At 37.0% G+C, this 20,115-nt stretch overlaps 1 protein-coding gene across 3 annotated transcripts in view; it reads left to right on the forward strand.

Moving 5' to 3' along the window:
- Nucleotides 1–20,115, forward strand: part of fgf12a (fibroblast growth factor 12a) — an 85,902-nt gene that overhangs the window by 34,921 nt on the left and 30,866 nt on the right. For all 3 annotated transcript variants that reach the window (XM_015361564.2, XM_015361561.2, XM_006637872.3), the window contains one exon: nt 3,998–4,101. In XM_015361564.2, the coding sequence (XP_015217050.1) occupies nt 3,998–4,101 (104 nt within the window). The remainder of the gene's footprint in view (nt 1–3,997; nt 4,102–20,115) is intronic.

A 20,115-nucleotide genomic window follows, 5' to 3' on the forward strand; every position in this document is an offset into this window, starting at 1 on the left:
AGAATGTCTTCACAAAATTTCTCAAGGCCAAGGTTCCCTGTGGATGCACTGCACATTAAAGTGTATTATAGTATATGTTGCTATTATATGTATAGTATATACAGTATAGTATATGATTAAAGAAATTCACCAGTCTGCTTATCATATTGATCTGGAGTCCATAAAATGGATAGGGAAACATCTGCCATTGTAAAAAATACTTTTTGGTCCTAAGAACACATTTTACTTGATTAAAACATGCATCCCTCTAGTTTTATAATCTTTGGTGAGTGGAAGTACTATATGTAGCCACTTGGATAGGATTTACCAGCTTTTTTCAGGATTAAATATCTACATCAAATCTCCACAAAGGCATTCAAGGATAAGAATAAAAAGTGACACAGTCCTTTACACCTTCCTCTGTACGACGTGTCCACTCGGGACGTTTCTGTTATGAGCACGTCTGCTGCCAAGGCAAGTCTCAGATTACTGTGAAATGGCAGCTGTGCGTCTGTTAGGTGATGTTGAAACTCTCTGGCTGTTGTACAAGGTTTTGTAATTTCTTTTTGTCACGTATAGAGAAAGAATGTAGTCAGCTCAGATGTTCTTTATTATTGTTACTGTTCCCTTGTGTAACAGTTAATTCAGCAGCTTAGACAGCTGTAGTGTTTACGGTATGCTTGAAGACCTCTTAATAGAACTCCCCCTTCCCCGTGACTGTGTTGAAAACCTGGTCCATTTTCTCTGAAAATTAGCTGCAGCGCCATAATGTTGAGGGCAAACCCAGGCAGCTAACCAGTCTTCCAGAATAAGGTATCAGGCTCCACTCAGAGCACTGAATGTCAGTCTTATACATTTTTATAGGTGGGCTTGTGGGTCGATTTGTACAATACAAGTAGCTCTTTGCAAGTTATGTACAGTAGTCTGGGACCCTGTTAAGTGAGAGAAAAATAAGCTTAAGTGTAGAATTCAGCCACCTGTTTATGCTAAGGAATGACTGATATCAGTTAGTTTTAACAGTACCATGTCAGAAACAGATATCCACAGTGCCACTTTCTGTCACCCCTTGTCTTTTGCGTTGAGGAATACAATTCCTTTGGATTTTCCGACATGTCTAGCACAGTGTACAAATGGCAGCATGGGACTGAAGGCATCACTGACCTGTTTGGAAAAATAATGCTTCGGAATTCCACCTCTCCTCTGCCAGTTTTATTTTTGTGCCTTACTTATTATTGATGTACCTTATAGACCTCACATTACACTGACCTATTTTGTTTCTAAATACTTTTTCTAAATTCTTCCTTCTGAATTTTTCTTGTGCACCTTTCACAGTGTAAATATTTTGGTTTCAGACCTATAGTCTGCAAATTCATTGTGAAAAAAACATAAATGTATATATTTTAACATACGGTATGGTTTGCATCGTTTTGGGAGAGAAATGTGAAAAAACAGGACTGTAGAATCTAAGATCCTTTATCAACCTTTGTTACATGATGAATATCTTTTCAATACCTTTGATTGCAGTGGTCACATCTCTGCATTTCCACCCAGTCTTCTGACAGCCAAAATATTTTTCTTTTTATTCCAGTGTAGATGGCATGTCTCTTGCTGTTGTAGACTAAAAATGGAATGTAAATGAGATGCATGTCAACAAGAAACACTTTTGCATGCAGAGAGCTTTTTTTGTCAAGTCAAGGAGCTGACAATTATAACACTTTACAATTGGTTATGCAACAGATTTCTGTGACTTGCATGACATGTTTCATAATTAACCCAATTAAGAAATTTACTCTTGAGAGTTAACATGTCCCCATTCTGTGCGATTCCTACAGCTTACTGTCTATGAATGAATTTATAGTATATTTTAGGTGAAGTTTATTGAAAACCCAATGGTTGCTACAACATTGAGTTGATGTCTTTATATCTCCTGTCCAAAATCAAATAAAAGTGAAACAGCACAAATATTCTGGGATGTGATTGAAGTGTTGTGTTACTTTTACATAATTTTTCCTTTGTTGTTATATGGAAGCTCTGATGTAATGGCGTAATTCTTTACACAATATTTGGTTTTTCATCAATTTACTGTACAAAGTCATGTGTGTGATGTGCTTAAAATATAGTACATTTACAGTACTAAGTGTAAGTGATTTGCGTTAATCTGATTGGTCTGCTTTGAGATGGATTTCAATTTATTAATGTTTCAGTTTTGTCTCCTTTTTATTTTTTCTTTGTCAGTTTCACAAACATCACTGCTCTTGTTCTGAGTGCCTGTAAAAAGGTCCTTGTTAGTTGCATGAACAGCATCCTTCACTTCTCTGAAATCAATTGGAAGAGTACCCTCCCTATTCTACCTCAACCTAGTGATGTAGAATGTAGATTTTCTTATGCTTAAATTGTTCATTGCTGAGCAACATTTTTTTTTCTAAAACAATAGACATAGATAACGTACTTCATAGATACTTCATTGTCCACTACTGTGGAAAGTTGTCTTTGGCTTTTCCCATAAAAGTACAAAACACACAAGAAAAACATTAACGTTCAATGAAATTACATAAAAAACATGAAATGACAACATTACTCACATGTTGTTATATCAGATCAGCCAGGGTGTCTTTATTGTGCTGTGCACAAGTGGCTCCTGGGACTGTCCAAGTGTCTGCTAATAATCAGTGAGAGCCTCATCACTCCTGCAGTCTGGAGTTGATTAATAACGGGCAGTTTGAAACAACTGCTTTGAAAAGACAGGGATATATAAAAGAGAAAATAATTATTGATTTAAAATGTATATATAAAAAGAAAAAGTGATGAACGCTACTGCTTGAATGTTGTACTACTAGTAGTACTACTGATATGGAACAAGTAATAGGTTTATTCTATGCTGAAAAAAAGAAAAAAGAGAACACAACGTTTCGGCCGTGGAGCCTTCTTCAGGTGTGAGCGATGTGAACGTGATCTACAAAAGCAAGACTCTCTTCAAAGACAACCCCAAAATTCAACCCTCACACCTGAAAAAGGCTCCACAACCAAAATGTTGTGTTCTCTTTCTTCTTTTTTTCAGCATGGAATAAACCTATTACTTGTTCCTTTGCAGCCTACGCATGCTGACGCAGCTACCCACCTGAAGTACTACTAATATACTGTATTTTTCATGTACGCCTAGCACATACTGTACAGTATAGCATTTCTTTTCTCAATAAATTATCTCAACACGCTACATAATAAAACAAAGGAGACAGGTAATGTATACCAATGCTGTAAAGCATTTTCTATTATATTCTGTAATCCAAAGGAAACTAGTGCAAGGAAAGTAAAACAGGTGATATTTACAGTAATTCTGATTAAAATATAATCAGCTCAGTCCTAAATATGCTGAAACTTATGAATGTTTGTGGGTGCACCAGCAAAAACTGCATTACAATAGTTAAGCCTAGATGACATGACCGTGCATAAGATTTTCTGTATCAGACTGGTAGACCTGAATATGGATATGAGCAATGTGAACATGATCTACAAAAGCAAGACTCTCTTCAAAGACGACCCCAAAATTCGTCATCTGACTTCCTGGACTGATTCCAGAACCAGTTGTTTGTAGTCAAACTAAAGGTTATATATTTCTGTAGATGAAAGGAGGGCCCCTCAACATACAGTAGCTTTAGTCTTGTCAGACTTTAGTGTAGTAAGGACACGGTTCCTAACATTATTTAAGCAGTTTAGTTTTTCATGCAATCATCAATATTTGATATGAAATGAAAGCATAGAAATGAAAACTGACGCCACCAGATGATTATTACCCATAACAAAAGCTGTTTCTGCACTATGCATGTATACGATGGAGTGTATCTCCATCTAAATAAAAAATGATGGCCATGAGATTTCATGGTGTGATTATGGTAGTTGTACAGAGATATATACTTATGGCTTCACATTTTAATACCCACATTGGTGAAACAAACAAAAAAAGTTATTTCACTTTAAACAAGTTTATTCATGTTTATAATGTATCTCTTCTTTCTTTCAGCTCTCTTTAATTTAATTCCCGTTGGACTGCGAGTGGTAGCAATCCAGGGAGTGAAAGCTGGTCTCTATGTTGCGATGAATGGGGAGGGATTCCTCTACAGCTCGGTAAGATGATGATCTCTCATTTTCATTGAACTGGTTACAGGTGACTTCATGCTAACTGAATACTGAATGTAACTTAGATCTAAGATGCTGGCTGAGATAACAGTAAATCATACCTTTGTTTAAAAGCTATTTTGCTGAAAGAAATTTGTAGGCCAGGAGATAATGATATTTGCAGACCGTTCTATGATTTAGCACTTAATGAAAGTGATGACCATTTACAGTACTGCATACAGTATAAGCATTCCTGTTATACAACACACAGCACAGGAAGAAGGACATTGATCCCTATACCAATATAAACTATTTTCAATGAAACAGAAAGTGAGCAATTTGTACAAGACACACTCCCCCTGAAAAAACAATATACTGTATGTATTTTCTAAAAAGTTAAGCTTGCAGGCCTGCTTGTCAATTTTAAATTATTATGCTTACTGCCGATTTACCAAGTCTATTCTTGAATTTCAGTCTCTTTGCAAATTGACATTGTTCTCCTGAAATGCACTGAAGCTTTGACATCTGGAGGCATAGACGAGCTCATGTACAAACAGACGAAAGAGCCTCTTATCTGCAGACCAAGCTCATTAAACATCAGTGGAAAAGAAAGAAAGTTCAAACTTGCAAACTCCCCTGAAGTTAATTTTTAGAAGTATCAGCAATGAACAGCCCCCCTGCAGTTCTGGGTCTTTTGGGAGACACCGCATTTGATTAATTAATGTAAATTGGAAGTACTGTACTCCCACACTTCTATGTAGACAGGTAGATGTCAAGTCTAATTACCACTGCTTGTTAGGCTGAAGAATATCTCCAGTTCTAAAATGTGTGACTCAGGACAAGAGCAGTCCACATTCTGAGTGGGCATAAGAACTCTCCTGCTATCTACAGCTGGTTTATGACAATTCGTAAACATCGGATTTATGGATATACACACACCTCTTGATAAAAAAAAACATTCACATGATATCGTTTTAACAAAATATTGTTGTGTTTTTTATACAAAGTGGCTGTTGGGTGTTTGGCTTCCTGCTTCTTTTCACTCTTTAGTTTCAAATCTAAGGTCTTAGTAAGAGGATCATGCATATTAAAACAGTGCTGGGAGAGTGCCGAATATTTCATAGTGTTGCATAACAACAACACTGATCACAAATGGTAGTCTGAAATCTATCCAATCCTATGATATAATAGACTTGCCTTGTGGTATGTGTGTTTACAGTATGTCTACATTCACATATACAGTATACTAATGTGAAAGTGCACCTTGTGAATTTAGCATATTTTCTGTACCTTGTCATGGTTTTACCTTACTTTCTTCAGTTTTCTATGGGAATGACATGGCCCTACTGTTACTGTAAAACTACCATGCAAATTTCCCCTTGGCCAGCCCACACAGTGGTAGAGGAGCTCGGTTGGTAATGCATTGCCGCATTGCCCTTATTACAGTGTTCAGCCCTCTCTGACCCAAACTCAGCACCCTCTCTCCCCAGTCAGTTATCTCACTCAAGATAACCTCCGTCTTGCACGGACATTGACTGTGCTCAGACTTTCTATTTTTTAGGATTATATATTAATATTCATAAAGAATGCATATTTTTTATGCATTCTTTATGAATATTAATTTCATATTAAAGTTTAATAAGGTTTGAATGCTAAGGAGGTAACTGAACTTTAGCCTCGTGAAAGAAGGGTGTTCATTCCATCATTAGGATGGATTGCAAGACCACATGATTATGGCAGTAGTTAATGTTGTATCATCTGCTTGTAGTGTACATTGTGTCCGTATACTCTAGATGGATGGTTGGTTGATAGAAAAAGCTGTTTGCTGCTTTGGGTAGCCTTGGTGGGCCTGTAGGTGGAACTCTTCCCTCTTGACAGTGTCTCAGTGTGGTGAGGTGGGATGCTGTGTTCCCGGAGGTGCCTTCCCTCAGATGATCATTTTCACTTAAAATCTTGCCTACTTGATCATTAGAGATCCCATGACTTTTTTTGTGTAAAAGTAGGGAATTTAATTGCAGGATCCTCACTAGACTTCACTCTGGGCTTGAACTATCTGAACTACCGAAAGTTCACATCTCCTCCTTGTCAAAACACTTTTTAAGTGCTTTGGAATCCTTCAGTTTGAAAAACACTGCAAGGCGTTTTACAACAAGGATGTAAAGAACATATTTTCAGCAACAGATTGAGACCAGATGGTTTTCATTTTACAAGTCCATGCATTATGAGGTAAAGTATTGTATATTTATTTAGAATATCTTTTTTTTTCATTTTAGTTTCTCAAACGCTTATAAATACGCTTAGGAAATCAGTAGTGAGTGCACAAGGAGAAGCATCAGTTCTTTTGCTCATTCAACTAGGATTGATGTCTTTTTCATGATTTTGAAATCATGAGTTTGAAACTGAAACATTTTCATTTTTCTGGAAAGTGGATTTAATAGAAGCAACCACCTTCACTGCTAAAATGACTCCTTACATACTCTAACTGCACTACGAGGGTTCCTTGCTTTCTGCCAGATGCAGGTAATGCCTATTGTATTAGGCAGAGTATGCCTCCTTAAATCTTTCCCCTTGCTGTCTAATGTATTTCTATTAAGTTAACAATTTATGTAGTACTGGCACCATTTAAAGGTATTTCATTTTAGGAACATGTTCATTTAAATTCAAATTCCAATCAGTCATGTCAAAAAGTAAACGTTTAACTCAAGATCAAACTTGACAAAACCCACAGAGGAGCCAAAGCAGTCCAAAAGCATTGCCCTGAGCCACTGGGACACACAACGTGAGCAGCATTATGTTCTTGGATGTCTTAATTTCACCTAACCAAACACATTTCTGGAAATGTGCTCTGAAAAAAACAAATTCCCTGTGCGATCACTTTGGTTTTTCTTACATAACAGCATCTGCTGTACTAAAGGTTCAGCCTTAATCCCAATAATGGGACGAAAATAGAATTGCATTTTAAATAAGTCCTTTTGTAAAAATTAAACACTGTTTATCACTTTTTTGAGAATCACTGAAAATAACAAAAAGTGCCCTGTATATACAGAACCTCATACTGTATATCCCTTACTGTATACTGTATACCTATATGGTATATCCCTTATATACCCCTTTTTTCACAAATGCAGATTTGCTGAAAGCATGGGAAAAAACTAATTAATGTGCATATTACTGAGATTAACTTTCCACCTGTGAAAGGTTATTTGAAATGTCTTTATTTGTAAAGATTTACCCCAGTGAGCTTTAAATACTCACTGAAAATGCACTTCTCAGGTAGTCTTATTATAACTTTGATTGGAGCCTAAGATGCATTTCATGTTTTTGTTGTGGCCTGTTTGCTGAGTAAACATACAGTAACAGTGGCCAGTACTCATTTGAAAGCCTACAGAGCTTGATGAAATTCATATGAGTGCCTCAATCTTTATGGATGAATCAAACCTGAGAATGAAACTGAAGTGATTTGGTATTGAGAGTGAGCTGTAGTCTATACAGCTCTCACAGAGTGATGCTTTACATTATTATACAGCAAATTAGATCTGCATGTTCCTAAGAAGAGATCATACTGTCAATAATATAAGCAACTTGGAGAGAGGAATGCTGAAACTAAAATGGAAAGTACAGTAATCATGTTGAAGTAATGTTTTCAAGTCATCAAGACAGAGTGAGAATTGTAGAATTAAGAGTATCACTGTTTCCATAACACCACTGCTTTTTTTGCATACAAAGTTTTCAATTACAAGGACAAAAAAGGTTTCAAATGAGAGGAAACCTTTCAGACTATCATATTTGTTCTGTAGCCAAGATAGTCTATAATTTCATCCAGCATTTCTTAAAGGTCCCCAGAGTCTGGGCTTTAACCACCTGATGTGTGTAAACATGTTCATCATACTCTCTTCTCTCTGAATAAAGAGTTGTTTTCTAATTTCTTTCTTAAATGAATTCACCTTATGTTTCCAATTATGACCCTGTGTCCTTCCAGTGTGAAGCATCCCTTAGTTGTACCTTTTTACTGTATATCCTTAAGGTTTAGTGTGCCTGGATCCCATGTCTTCTGTTCTAGACTGAAGAGATTTAGCTCCCTCAACATGTCTGTATATGACAGTACTTGGAGACCAAGAATTATTCTTGTTGCTATTTTTGAACTCTTTCTAAGGTTACAATATATTTTCCATAGGACAGTGACCAAATCTGAAGACGATATTCTAAATAAGGTCTTACTTGTGCATTGTAGAGCTTAAACATAACAAGCCTGGATTTAAATTCCATAGTTTTTGCAATGTACCCCAGCATTTTGTTTGCTTCTCAGTTGCTTTCCCATACTGTCTTGATGAGGACATACAGTACCACAGAAGAATGTGCATAAACACCCAGATCGTCTTGAGTGTAACATCTGTCAGCTCAGAAACACCCATGCTGTGGTGTATGTATAGTATACTGTATGTTCCTACTATTAGTGTGGATCACCTATCAGAGTTGAATTTCCTTTGTCAAGCATCTGCTCACAACATGAGAATATGGTCAGACAGTGACGATGGACTCTCCATGCAACAGGATTATTACTGTCTCTGTAGCAGCACTCCACTGCCCCCTACTGGCACCATGGGCCCTGACCTTCTCATTCTGTGTATCTTTCTAGACTCTAGAATGCAGTCCATCCCAGTAGCCTGAGGGGAAAGAAAGGGTAATCGTAGAATTTAAAGAAAAAACTGTGGAAGCACATTCATCTTTATTATAGAGATGTGAGGACCCAAACGTTAGTTTCCATAAGTTCAAGTCATCATTTATAGTATTTGCATTAAACATTCTCAAAGTTGTTTATCACAGTGGCATGTAAAGCAAAGTAAATCTCAACACTAAACACTGAAGTGTTTGACCTTTGGCACTGTTGGTGGTGGGCTGGTTTTCTTCACTGCAGAATTTAATACTGCAATAATGCTGACTTGTACCATATGCCCCGAAAAGCACTGAAATAATCAAAACTGGTTAGTAGATGAGGTGCATTTACAGTACCACCGCCAAGAAAGAGATGGAGAATAAAGCTTTGGGAGCCAGTACTGATCCCAGGAGAGGTCAACATGGGAAGAACTAATGTGAGTTTGACCTGGAACTCTTTTCACTCTCTGGGCCTCCTCTCCACAAGATCAGAACACAGGAGGAAAAGTGGTGTTCGTTTCAGGACGGCAACTGGAAACTGCACAAAAAATTCATTTCACGGACTCCTCCCTTCCAGTGAATACCATAAGTCATCGAAGAGCACTGATGACAGTGACAGGCAAATCACTGTTGTCTGGCATCCACAGCAGGTAGGGAACCTCACAGCCAGTCACTGTTGTGTGCAGTAGGGTCTACAGTATGTTGCATTATTGATATGCTAATGACTGTACTTGTAGGAGTCAGGAACAAGTTACCCAAGTCATGTTGCTGAAGTGGTCATGAAACAGTTGAAGGAAATCCTTGGATCAATTACAGTAGACACTGTACTAATTACTTAACAGGCTGGATGGTAGAACGGCCTCCTGTCATCTGTAACCCTTCTTACAGTGTCTTATTATTGGCAGTTTTTTACTCAGTACAACCACCATGAAAGTAGACAAGTAGACAACAGTAATACCTTTACATGTTTGAATATAGAAAATTAGGATGTAACATCTACCCACCTGTCTGTAATTGTTACATGCTGCATATCTCTGAAGGTGAAGTAGGCAAGGCATAATTAATCTAATGGAAACAATGGAATGGAAATGAAGGGCATTACATTTTTTATAAGCTGTTTCGTAATGCTTAGAAAATAGACTGCAGAGACACTCTGAAATGTAATGTTCATCATTTCGCATCAGGTAGTTTGCAATAAGGCAGACTTTCATCACTATTAATTTTTTAAAGCGTTGAATTATATAAAGCATGCAGTTTGCCTCAGATGCATCAAACCTGAATGATACTCAAGGTTACACAGTTTTAAAAAGCTGTGGAGTCTGAAACATGGATAGCCCAAGAAGCCTGCAAGCTCTTATTTTTATTGAGGAAAGGCAGATTGTAAGCCAGGAACGATTCAATGGTAATACATTTTCTAAATCACTTTCTTAAATTGCAGCATTTCACTGACTGTGTTTTCTGAGGGCTGGTTGAATTACTGACATGATGGTATGGTGAGAGGTTGTATAGAATGTTCAATAGCCGTCAAGGACACTTAAAGTTATTGGATGAAGAAGAAAGACAGTATTGACTCTCTTCTAATCACAATAATGATCCGCTGTCAAGATCTTACAAGCAGCAATTCTTCAGCCACACAAAACTTGTTTATGGCCCATAAGGGAATCAGCCTGTAGATTTCCTCTCAGGGACACTGAGAATTGTATAGCACAAGATGATCAAATGTTGCTCTGTATTTATTCATTTTTGTACATGTTTTTTTTTGTTCTGTTTCCTTTTTCATCACTGAGTAGGAGGTTCCCTAATCCATCAGATTTGATAATGAGCTCAAGTACTTCGAAAACATCCTTGATTAGCAAAAATAAAAACTACAGCTCACAATAAAATCATATTTAGATAGACAGATTTATTGATCCCAAAGGAAAATTGAGGAATATTTCTTATACTCTGTATTTTCTTAGAGGACATGCATGGCTGTTTCCATCTCTATACTGTAGCTCTCATCAACTGTGACCTGACCACACAAAAGATATATGTCAATATGTCTGTGAAGTTATAAGGCTATAAGGATTTGCATTCATATCCCTCTGACCTTATCATCTAAATCAGAGTTGTCCAGTTCTGGCCCTGGTGTCCTGGTATGTCTGTGGATTTTTTAGGTCTCTTTAAAGTACCAGTGTCTTATGAGCTGGGAGATGCTGTTAAATGGATCCAATTGAACCAACAGAGAGGTGATGTGAATTGACACACCAGCCTTCCATGACCTGGGTGGGATACCCCTGATCTAAATGTTTATTGAACCTTTAAAAAATAGCATGCAATTAGTGTTCTTGTTTTATTGCAACGGAGGTCCCCTAAAACATTCTGCAACTGATAACTTTGGCAATAATAATTCTAATTAATAATTGTGGTGGAATCATACTGTATAATGATTCGTATCCTCATGTCCTGCAATTACCTTTAGATTAATGTAATTTTGAACTCTAGGGCTGATGTTAATGAGATAATTTCCTTTTTTTTCCAGCACAACATCTTTTAGCTTCAGGCTGTTCTTTTTATGAGCTTTTGTAACAAGGTACCTGTTTTTGTAATTGATGAAGATACTGCTGGAGGTATTGGATTGTAAAATTTAGTTTATGTATTTTATTTAAAAAGGAAACAAATGAAATATTAAAAGATGTTCATATGGACCTGTATACAGGTACTGTATGTACAGTTTTGAAAGTATGTTGGTGTTAAAGTCATACATATTATTTAATTGTGTTGACTTAATTTAGAATTTTTACCACCATCTTTTTTAATAATGCATTTATAGGTGACTAGTATTCATATGAGGCAAACGAAGTGAATTATTTCCTTTGGAGGAATTTGAAGATCTGTTGTTGAACGTTTGACTCCTGTAAATATGCGTTTTCTCTTAGAGTTAACTTGTTCATTTGCTATTCAGTGTATAATTTCATAGTGGCTCCCTGTGTCTAAGTGTTATATCCAATATCATTTGATTCATTGTGTATGAACTTGAAATTCAGACCATGTTCATTGCTCCTGCAGTTTGATATGGTGGTCTTGTTAATTGCCTGCACGAAATAGTTTGCAGATCCTTGTTTGCCCCTAACCTGAAGCTTTTGCTGCTGTTTTTGACGTGCAGGTATTTGGTTTTGATGCTGCATAATCCACATGGATTATGCGGCACACTGGACTTCCTTTCTGTGTCTTTTCTGAATGTTAAATAGTTTGAATGCAAAAATAACACAGCTGGACGTTTGAGACATAATAACAAAAGGAAGTGTTTTTCAGCTGAAGCTGATTGTTAAGTTTTTGACCAACTAGATTATAAAGTGAATAGAATTCTTGTGTTTCCTGTGTTCAGATGGGTTCGGAGCATATTCAGATATCTTATAATATGCATAACAAACTTAGCCATGACAAGGAAGAATCCACTTTACCTAACCCTCCTTTTATGGAAAGGATTCAATACCTGATTTATTGACTTACAGTAGGGGCAGCGATTGGACAGCAGCCGATGACTGCGGCCTTGGTCATCTGTCCGTGTGGAATTTGCATGTTTTCTCTGTGTTTTGTATAGGTTTTCTCTGACTCCTCCATGTTCTTCCCAAAGACATGTTAGCTATTCTGAATTGTCCTTTTCTCTGTGGCCCTGCAAACAACTGCCATCCCATTCTGGAGAGAACGTTCTGGGTCCATATTCCCAGTCCCCCTACATCAGCTTGCCGTGATCCTAAACAGGATAAGCAACTTACTGAAACTGGAGACGGTTACTGAACTAGTCTAGGTATTCACATTTGTAAGACCCATTATTCCCAGTATTTTTGAGTACTTACCCATGACTGTAGCACTGCAGTAGATGAGATGAAAAAAAAACATGCGTGTTCTCTGGGATGTACTGTATGTGCTCACACTTTTACTGGTGGCTTATCATAATTTTAACATGGTATCCTTTGGTTTCACTGTGCCATGCCACACTAGATAATGGGAATAGTACTGTATTATATGCCTTGATAAAAGATTTCTATGTAATATTTTTAGTATAGTATACTGTGGTAATCATTTGGTCAAATGCAGTAAAAAGGCAGTACAACCTCATAAATAATGTGTCAGATTTACTAATGTGCTGCTGACTCCCCCACAACAGTCTTAGCAGTTAATGGTAGATTGCACTGTAACTTCTGGTTGTCGCTCTCACAGCCTAGATTTGAACTCCTACGAATTCTAAACTGGGAATATGAGTATTCCCAAATGGGAAATTTGATTTGCAGGCAGATAAAAGGATATGTACAACACAGTACATAATACAATTATTGTAACTCGGTATGAATCCATTAACAAAACAAGTCAGAAGCTTCAAATAATCCTTGTAGTCCAAAATTAATAATAAAACTGAGGTGATCAGTAGGCTGATCTTGGGATACTGTGCAGTAGGACATGACATCTTTCAGTTCCACAATTTCAGAATGTGGCTTTCTTAACATTTCTCTCTTTATTAAATTATTGAAGTAATTTCCCCCATCTTATTTGTTGTGCTGTGAGGCTACTGTTGCCTTATCGGATACTGTGTATGACTTCAGTTGAATGATGAGTTGGATCCCTACCTATATGTAAAGTGTTCTGGGATCATTCAGGATAGAAAGTACAACATAAATGAAAGCAATTACAGTTTTTTTATATAGAATGTTTTTTTGCTGTGTTGTTTTTCCTGTGTTGTTGCTGTGTGTCTGTCTGCTGGCAGTGATATGATGTAGGAATAATCTCAGCTAAGTTCTCACTGTTAATGTGCACCCTTATGTAACATGCATGGGTTTTACTCTTTTCTTTCTGTCTAAAAACCAAACACGGAGATTAAAACAAATCTTCTGAGTGTTCTTTTTCGGAAGTACTGATTCATTCAACAAAACACATAATAATATTAAATGCTTATTTCCAGTTATGGTACCACCTTCATTAAAGCCTTAGTGCTGGGGCCAGCAATATATCTTGTTTGTAAAGGGATGTCTGACTCACAGGTCACTTAAAGACAGTCTACGTACAGGTAGCTTAAAACTATATTAGAACCAGGATATCATAATTCAAAGAGACAGTGAATAATTTACACAGCGCCAAACTAACTTTAACAAAATTGGCTTCTCTTCATTTTGTAAAGGAGAAAAATAATGAGGTTCCAATCTAAATCAACCTAAATGCAGCCAAAAAAATGTTTTTCTTTTAGAATTGTCTAAATCGTAAAGCTCCCAGGTGTTAAGGGTAAATGTTTCAGGACTTTTAGGGTTTGATTTTATAATTCACAAGAGGCATCAATGGTGTTAACCCTCTATAGAAACAAGGCCTATAAATATACTTAGAGTTAAGTGATATTAAGTATTTCTAAAACACTTTGTGGGCCAGGATCAAACAGCCTATTGCCTGTCACAGGAATGTAGCAAAAGAGTCTACATTGCTCTGTTAGCCTGCTCAAATGTTGTCCAGTAGTTAATGAAAAATATTTATTCTCCTCAGCAAAGAAATTAGGTAATTGTACAAAAATATGCTGCAGTTCTGTACGATAGTGGGGACTTATCTTATGGCTTACTGTAAATTGCTAAACTGAACCAAACATTGGCTAATTCTTTTGTTTCCTTCGTATCAACACTGCTGTTACGATCCTAAATGCAAATGAAAGGAGGCACTTAATTCCAATTCACTTGCTTAGCTGCTCATAGTTTATTGATTAAACCACATCATGAGGTTGCTTCTTAAATTACTCAGGTGAATTCATTTTGGAATGTGTATTTGCTGTTAATAGGCAGTTGTGTCCTTTCTTCATGGCTTTTTGTAGTTGAATTAGAAGAAATGGATTGCGCTGAGCTTTGCTAATTTTTAATTGCCCAGTCATCCATCCTGGAGTCCATTCTAGAACAGTAATATCTTTTGTGAAGGCTGGTGGCTTGACATAGTATTCTAATTGGGTTTAGCATCACATTTCTCAGTTTGGATTCACCCTCTTTTATTATGTATCCAAACGTTCTGGTGACCACTTTCACTTCAGTCACACAGTGTAGATGAGGATACAGGTACAAATCAACATAAATATTTTGTTTTTTCATATGTTGCCTTACAAACATTCTTTGTAAAACAGATTCATTAGTTGTGTATAGTTTGTATGCCAGTAACTTACTGTAGTAAACCCAAACATGGTTTTACAGTATGACACATTTGACTCCCAAACCTGTTTAAATGCAGAACTACACTGTATTATAGTAGACAGATGGACCATGCATCACCACCTCACATTTCCACTGTGCTGTTCTTGCCTTTATGTCTGCAGGCTTGGCTGAAGTTTTGTGAATGATTGCAGCCATCTTTAACTGGTCTGCAGTGCAGAACCTTAAGATCAACAACAGAATGAGAACTACATTACAGTGCTGACAAGAAGGTTGTGAACCCCCCGATAATTATGGGAATTATAATTTCATACCATGGTACTCTTTAATCAAACCAGTCTTTTCTCAAATCACCAAAAGGCCTTGTATTGACCAGTTTAATGTTTTTTTAGATGCAAGGCTGCATGAAGTAGAAAAACATGAATAAATAAGAATTAGTGCACATGATATTATTGAACCCTTTAGTTGACTTCCCACAGTTAAGGGGGTAATTGTGGTTAATCACGGATCAGGTGGTTAATTAATTGCATAAGACCTACACAAGTACTAAGCTTGGGCAGCCCTGTCCCATATAATGGACAGGAACTTTGTGAGTTTGGTCAGTAGCATTCCAGTTCATGGAAATAAATAAAGTCTGTATAAAACAATATACCTCATAAAAATGAGTAGTTGATGCTCATCAGTCTGTGTTACAAGGTCAATTCTAAACATTTGGGTTTCCATCCATCCATAAATTAAATACTTACCATCACGAAGATGACTTATTGCCTAAATACTTCTGACTTATTAATATGTTGCTGGAATATAAATGCTTAAATATTTTTTATCTGATCTAATTAAGGAAAGATTTGAATAAGCTCCCATGAAAAAAAAACAGTGTTACATCTAATGTCTGTGAACTAGTGATTTGGACTGAGATTTTATGGAATTCATTTTCATTTTTACAGTGGCCTTCTGCAACAAAGTGTAAAGCACTTTGGAGTGCAGCTTGTTGTGAAGACAAACTATATGTAGTAATACTGTATAAATTATTAGAAAGTGGCACTGTGAGTCACAGCAAGCACACAGATTCCCTACTTTTTAAATTTCTCATTCATTTCAGCTGTCCAACATGAAAGGATATGCTAGATATTGTGCTGTATGATCAGGGCTGATGTAAGTACTCCTCATTTGTATCCCTCCTGATTGACTGAAATGACCATAATGGAAAAGCAGGAAATACTGTAGTAGCACTCCCTCCCTGATTTTTTTATGTGCATATTTTGCTTTGTATCTGGATTTCCTTTATTTTATATATTTTCATATATCCTGCCATGCAGTGCTGGGGCCCTGGGTTCAGTTCAGGACCTGCGGTGCTATCTGGGTAGAGATTGTATTTTCTCTCCATGTTTTTGTGGATTTCCTCTAGGTGCCCTGATTTCCTCCCACAGTATAAAGACATACTGGTAGGTTAATTGGCTTCTGGGAAAATTGGCCCTGGTGTGAGTGTGTCCAGTTTACCGGGTTCATGTACCAGGTGGGCCTGTGGAGGAGCTGGTCAAATGCATAGCCGAGTATCTTCACCAAATTGCTCAAGGGCAGGATTCAAATCTGTCACTTGCCTGGTTGGGCGAATTCTCAACAGCTGTGAAAAATGGCTTTTGAAGAGGCTGGTGGCCTTAGCCCAGTTTCACAAGCATGGCACTAACAGCTGAGGTTTCACAATGAGTCTCTTACAGTGCTACACTTCTATTTACAGTAGCTTTATTTAAAATACTTTCAAATGTTTCTCTGGCCCTGGTATGGTATTTGTGAGGATAAGGCAGTATTTTTTTTTTAAATCATTGCAGTTTTATGTTAAATTCTCCATGGACATTTTATTTCTTCTGCATATAGAATTTCTAAATTCCTTTTACTGTATCTTTGTTTGGTGCCTTTGATTTTCTGAGTGTCATTTACGTAGGTTGCATTTATATTACCACGGTTTGTGATACAGGGCCAGAACTCTTTGGGAGAATCCTCTAGCTGGAATGAATTATATTTCTGTAATGTGTCTCCTGCTGAGTAGGAGGAAGTACATAAAGACAATGACAAAATTATGACATTTGGAGCTGTGTGATACACTGTATATTGCAGTGATGATGACTGGGCTTTTAATATCTGTATTTCTCTTCTAGTGCAGTGTAATTGCTCTATTGTAATATGTTTCTTTAACTGCATTTAAATGAATGCTAATGAAGAAACACCTCCCAAAAATATTTTGTTTAGCTGAGAGAAAGGCCTGAGTATAGAAACTCTAAGTTGCAAAGGAGTGAAAATTGTAATCACTACAATCCAGTCTTTTTTTAGTGTTGCAGTTTCGATTCTATAATACAGGGTTGTGCAGGTTGTTTTTCTTTAGATTTAGTTTGTTTTGTTCATATCACACCCTGAAGATTGAATTAGAAATAGAAACCACATACTGTATGCTCACTCACATGTACTGTATATTGCCACACTGTACACTGTACACAGCATAGTACACTAAATATACACACTGTTTATATTTCAGACGTGATAGGATTGCAAAAATAAAAAGGTGTGCGAATAACAGTAGTAATGTAATCAATGATGAGGTGAAATTGTATTGAATAACATTATTTCTTCTCTGTTTAAAACAGTGTGTTGATGGTTGTATGTCAGTGTGCTGTGGCAGGCCTTGCAGGTTTCCAAAGCAGAAGTGCCAAAATGTTATTGGAAGATTTTGAAAATTCAAAATGGTCTAGGCTTTCCATTAACCTGTTGTTTGGCTCCGATTCGGGTTAATTGGTTTTCAAGAAATGAACAATATGGTAGATCTTGCCTACTTCTGTAGTGCTCGTCCAGTAAATTTACGTTCAGAAACTCCAGACCAGTTTCACTCTTTCTGGGGTGATCAGTGTGAAACAGATGCATCGTGGCTGGTCTTTGGCTGCTGATTTGCTGATGCTTGACTTGGCTCTCCTTTCACTCACAAGGATGGAAAGCGCACTGTATAATAAACACATTGTGCCACTTAAATAGTAGAATGCACTGATTTTTGTGAATACCTGGTACTATTTAAGGATGTGTTCTACTACTTGTCCAGTTCATTTATGAGATTCTTGAAAATCGTAATGCCCTCACAAAAGTGGCTTCTTATATTTTTTACATTTGTTCAGTACTTTATCTACAGATGTGGGATTACATGAAATATTTGGAACCCCTATATTTTAATGTCTGAGGTTATTAACCAGTTTCTTGTGTTGCAGCATTTGTGTCATAACGTCTAAATTTATTTCAGTTTTCCTTTGACCTACATTCTGTGCAGTAACTACAAGTTAAGTACATCATATTAGAAATGCCATGCATTTTTAACTAAGGAACTGCTACAGCTTATTCATCAAAATTGTGGAGCCTGCTGTTTCTTGCTCAGCCAGCCAGAGCTCAGTCGACTCGGTCAAAAGTGCTGCAAGAGAAATAAAATGTATTTGAAATTGTTCACATCAACTTTATATACCCTTGTGCATATGCATTTAAGTGCATATGTAAAATGAATTGTTCTGTTTTCTCACATTTAAATCTGAATTAAAAAAAATGACATATAGGTACTGTTTAGGCCATAAGTACAGTATACTGTAACTGGATATAACATACGTTATTTAAAAATACTGAGTTTTAGTTTATCAAAATAGCATTTGCTGTTAATGAATTTACATATTTTTACCATTGTAATGCACAGAGGTGCAATTTTAGAATTAAGTTGCAAAGAACAATTGCCTTTTAATGATACAATTGAATAGGATTTAAAATATTCTTTATTATAAGAGTTTATTTCACTTGATCTATTGCATTTTCTATATAAAGAAATCTCCTTAAAAATAAAATTCAGTAGTAACAGAATTTGAATCGAAGGACAAGTGAGCATGGACTTGAAATAAAAGTGTCAATCATCAGGAAACTCTTTTTGTATTTTCTCATGTGTTAACTGCCGTTTACAATATATGTCCAAAAGGATAAAACATAAAACAATATGGTGTGGCAAACCATATTTATATGGATTGCAGTTACAGTGGATGTGCCGCTAGAGGCCGCTATATGGCCTTTACTGTTTGTAAATAGCCACAGTGGGTGTTTAGTCCATTTAAACTTCATTATGCCTTATTATGACACAGAGTGTCAAAAAACCAACCAACAGACTTCCAACCAACCAACCAACAGACTTCAAGACAACAATGGTTCTGGACAGTTATTACACTAAATAAGAGAGTAACTGTATTTGTTTGAGAATGAGATTGTAATAATAATAATTGCTTATACTTATATAGCACTTTTCTGGACACTCCCCTCCACCACCACCAATGTGCAGCATCCACCTGGATGATGCAACAGCAGCCACAGTGCGCCAGAACGCTCACAACACACCAGCTATCAGTGGGGATGAGAGCAGAGCAATGAAGCCAATTCATAGTGGGGGGGGATTGTTAGGAGGCCATGATTGATAAAGGCAGATGGGAAATTTGGCCAGGACGCCGGGGTACACCCCTACTCTTTTCAGTTTTACATCTCATCCAAAGAACGGCACCTGTTTACAGTATAGTGTCCCCATCACTATACTGGGGCATTAGGACCCACATGAGTCACAGGGTGAGCACCCCCTGCTGGCCCCACTAACACCTCTTCCAGCCGCAACCTTAGTTTTTCCCAGGAGGTCTCCCATCCAGGTATTGACCAGGCTCACACCTGCTTAGCTTCAGTGGGTTGCCAGTTGTGAGTTGCAGGGTGATATGGCTGCTGGCTGTAATTGTAGAGGGGATTGTAGATTGTAGAGGGGATGAACTTTCCATTTTGACTGAAATAGACTCAAAGTTTATTTCTATTACACTTGGGGACAAAGATATGTCTCCCAAATGGGAGTAGTGTGAAGTCACAATGTAGACTGTGAGACGTATACTCCATAATGCTCTTAACCTTCTTTACGATCCTTTGTAGAGGGAAGTTTAGTTTATTTGATATGCCCCAATGATTTAACTGCTTACAGTATCTTCACTATTTTCCCTCATATTATAATTAGCTGTGCTGATGTTGTCAAACCAACAAGGAACACTGTTGTGAAATCACTTTCGATAAATAAAATAGTTCTGTCTACATTAAAGTTTCTTTAAAAGTTTCTGTTGGCCCTTTTTTAAGAAATGGTGTCACAGCATGGATGTTCCATCTTAGGCTTTTATCTGTGACTAGT

This window comes from Lepisosteus oculatus, chromosome 13, assembly GCF_040954835.1.
Source record: "Lepisosteus oculatus isolate fLepOcu1 chromosome 13, fLepOcu1.hap2, whole genome shotgun sequence".
Taxonomy (NCBI): Eukaryota; Metazoa; Chordata; class Actinopteri; order Semionotiformes; family Lepisosteidae; genus Lepisosteus; species Lepisosteus oculatus.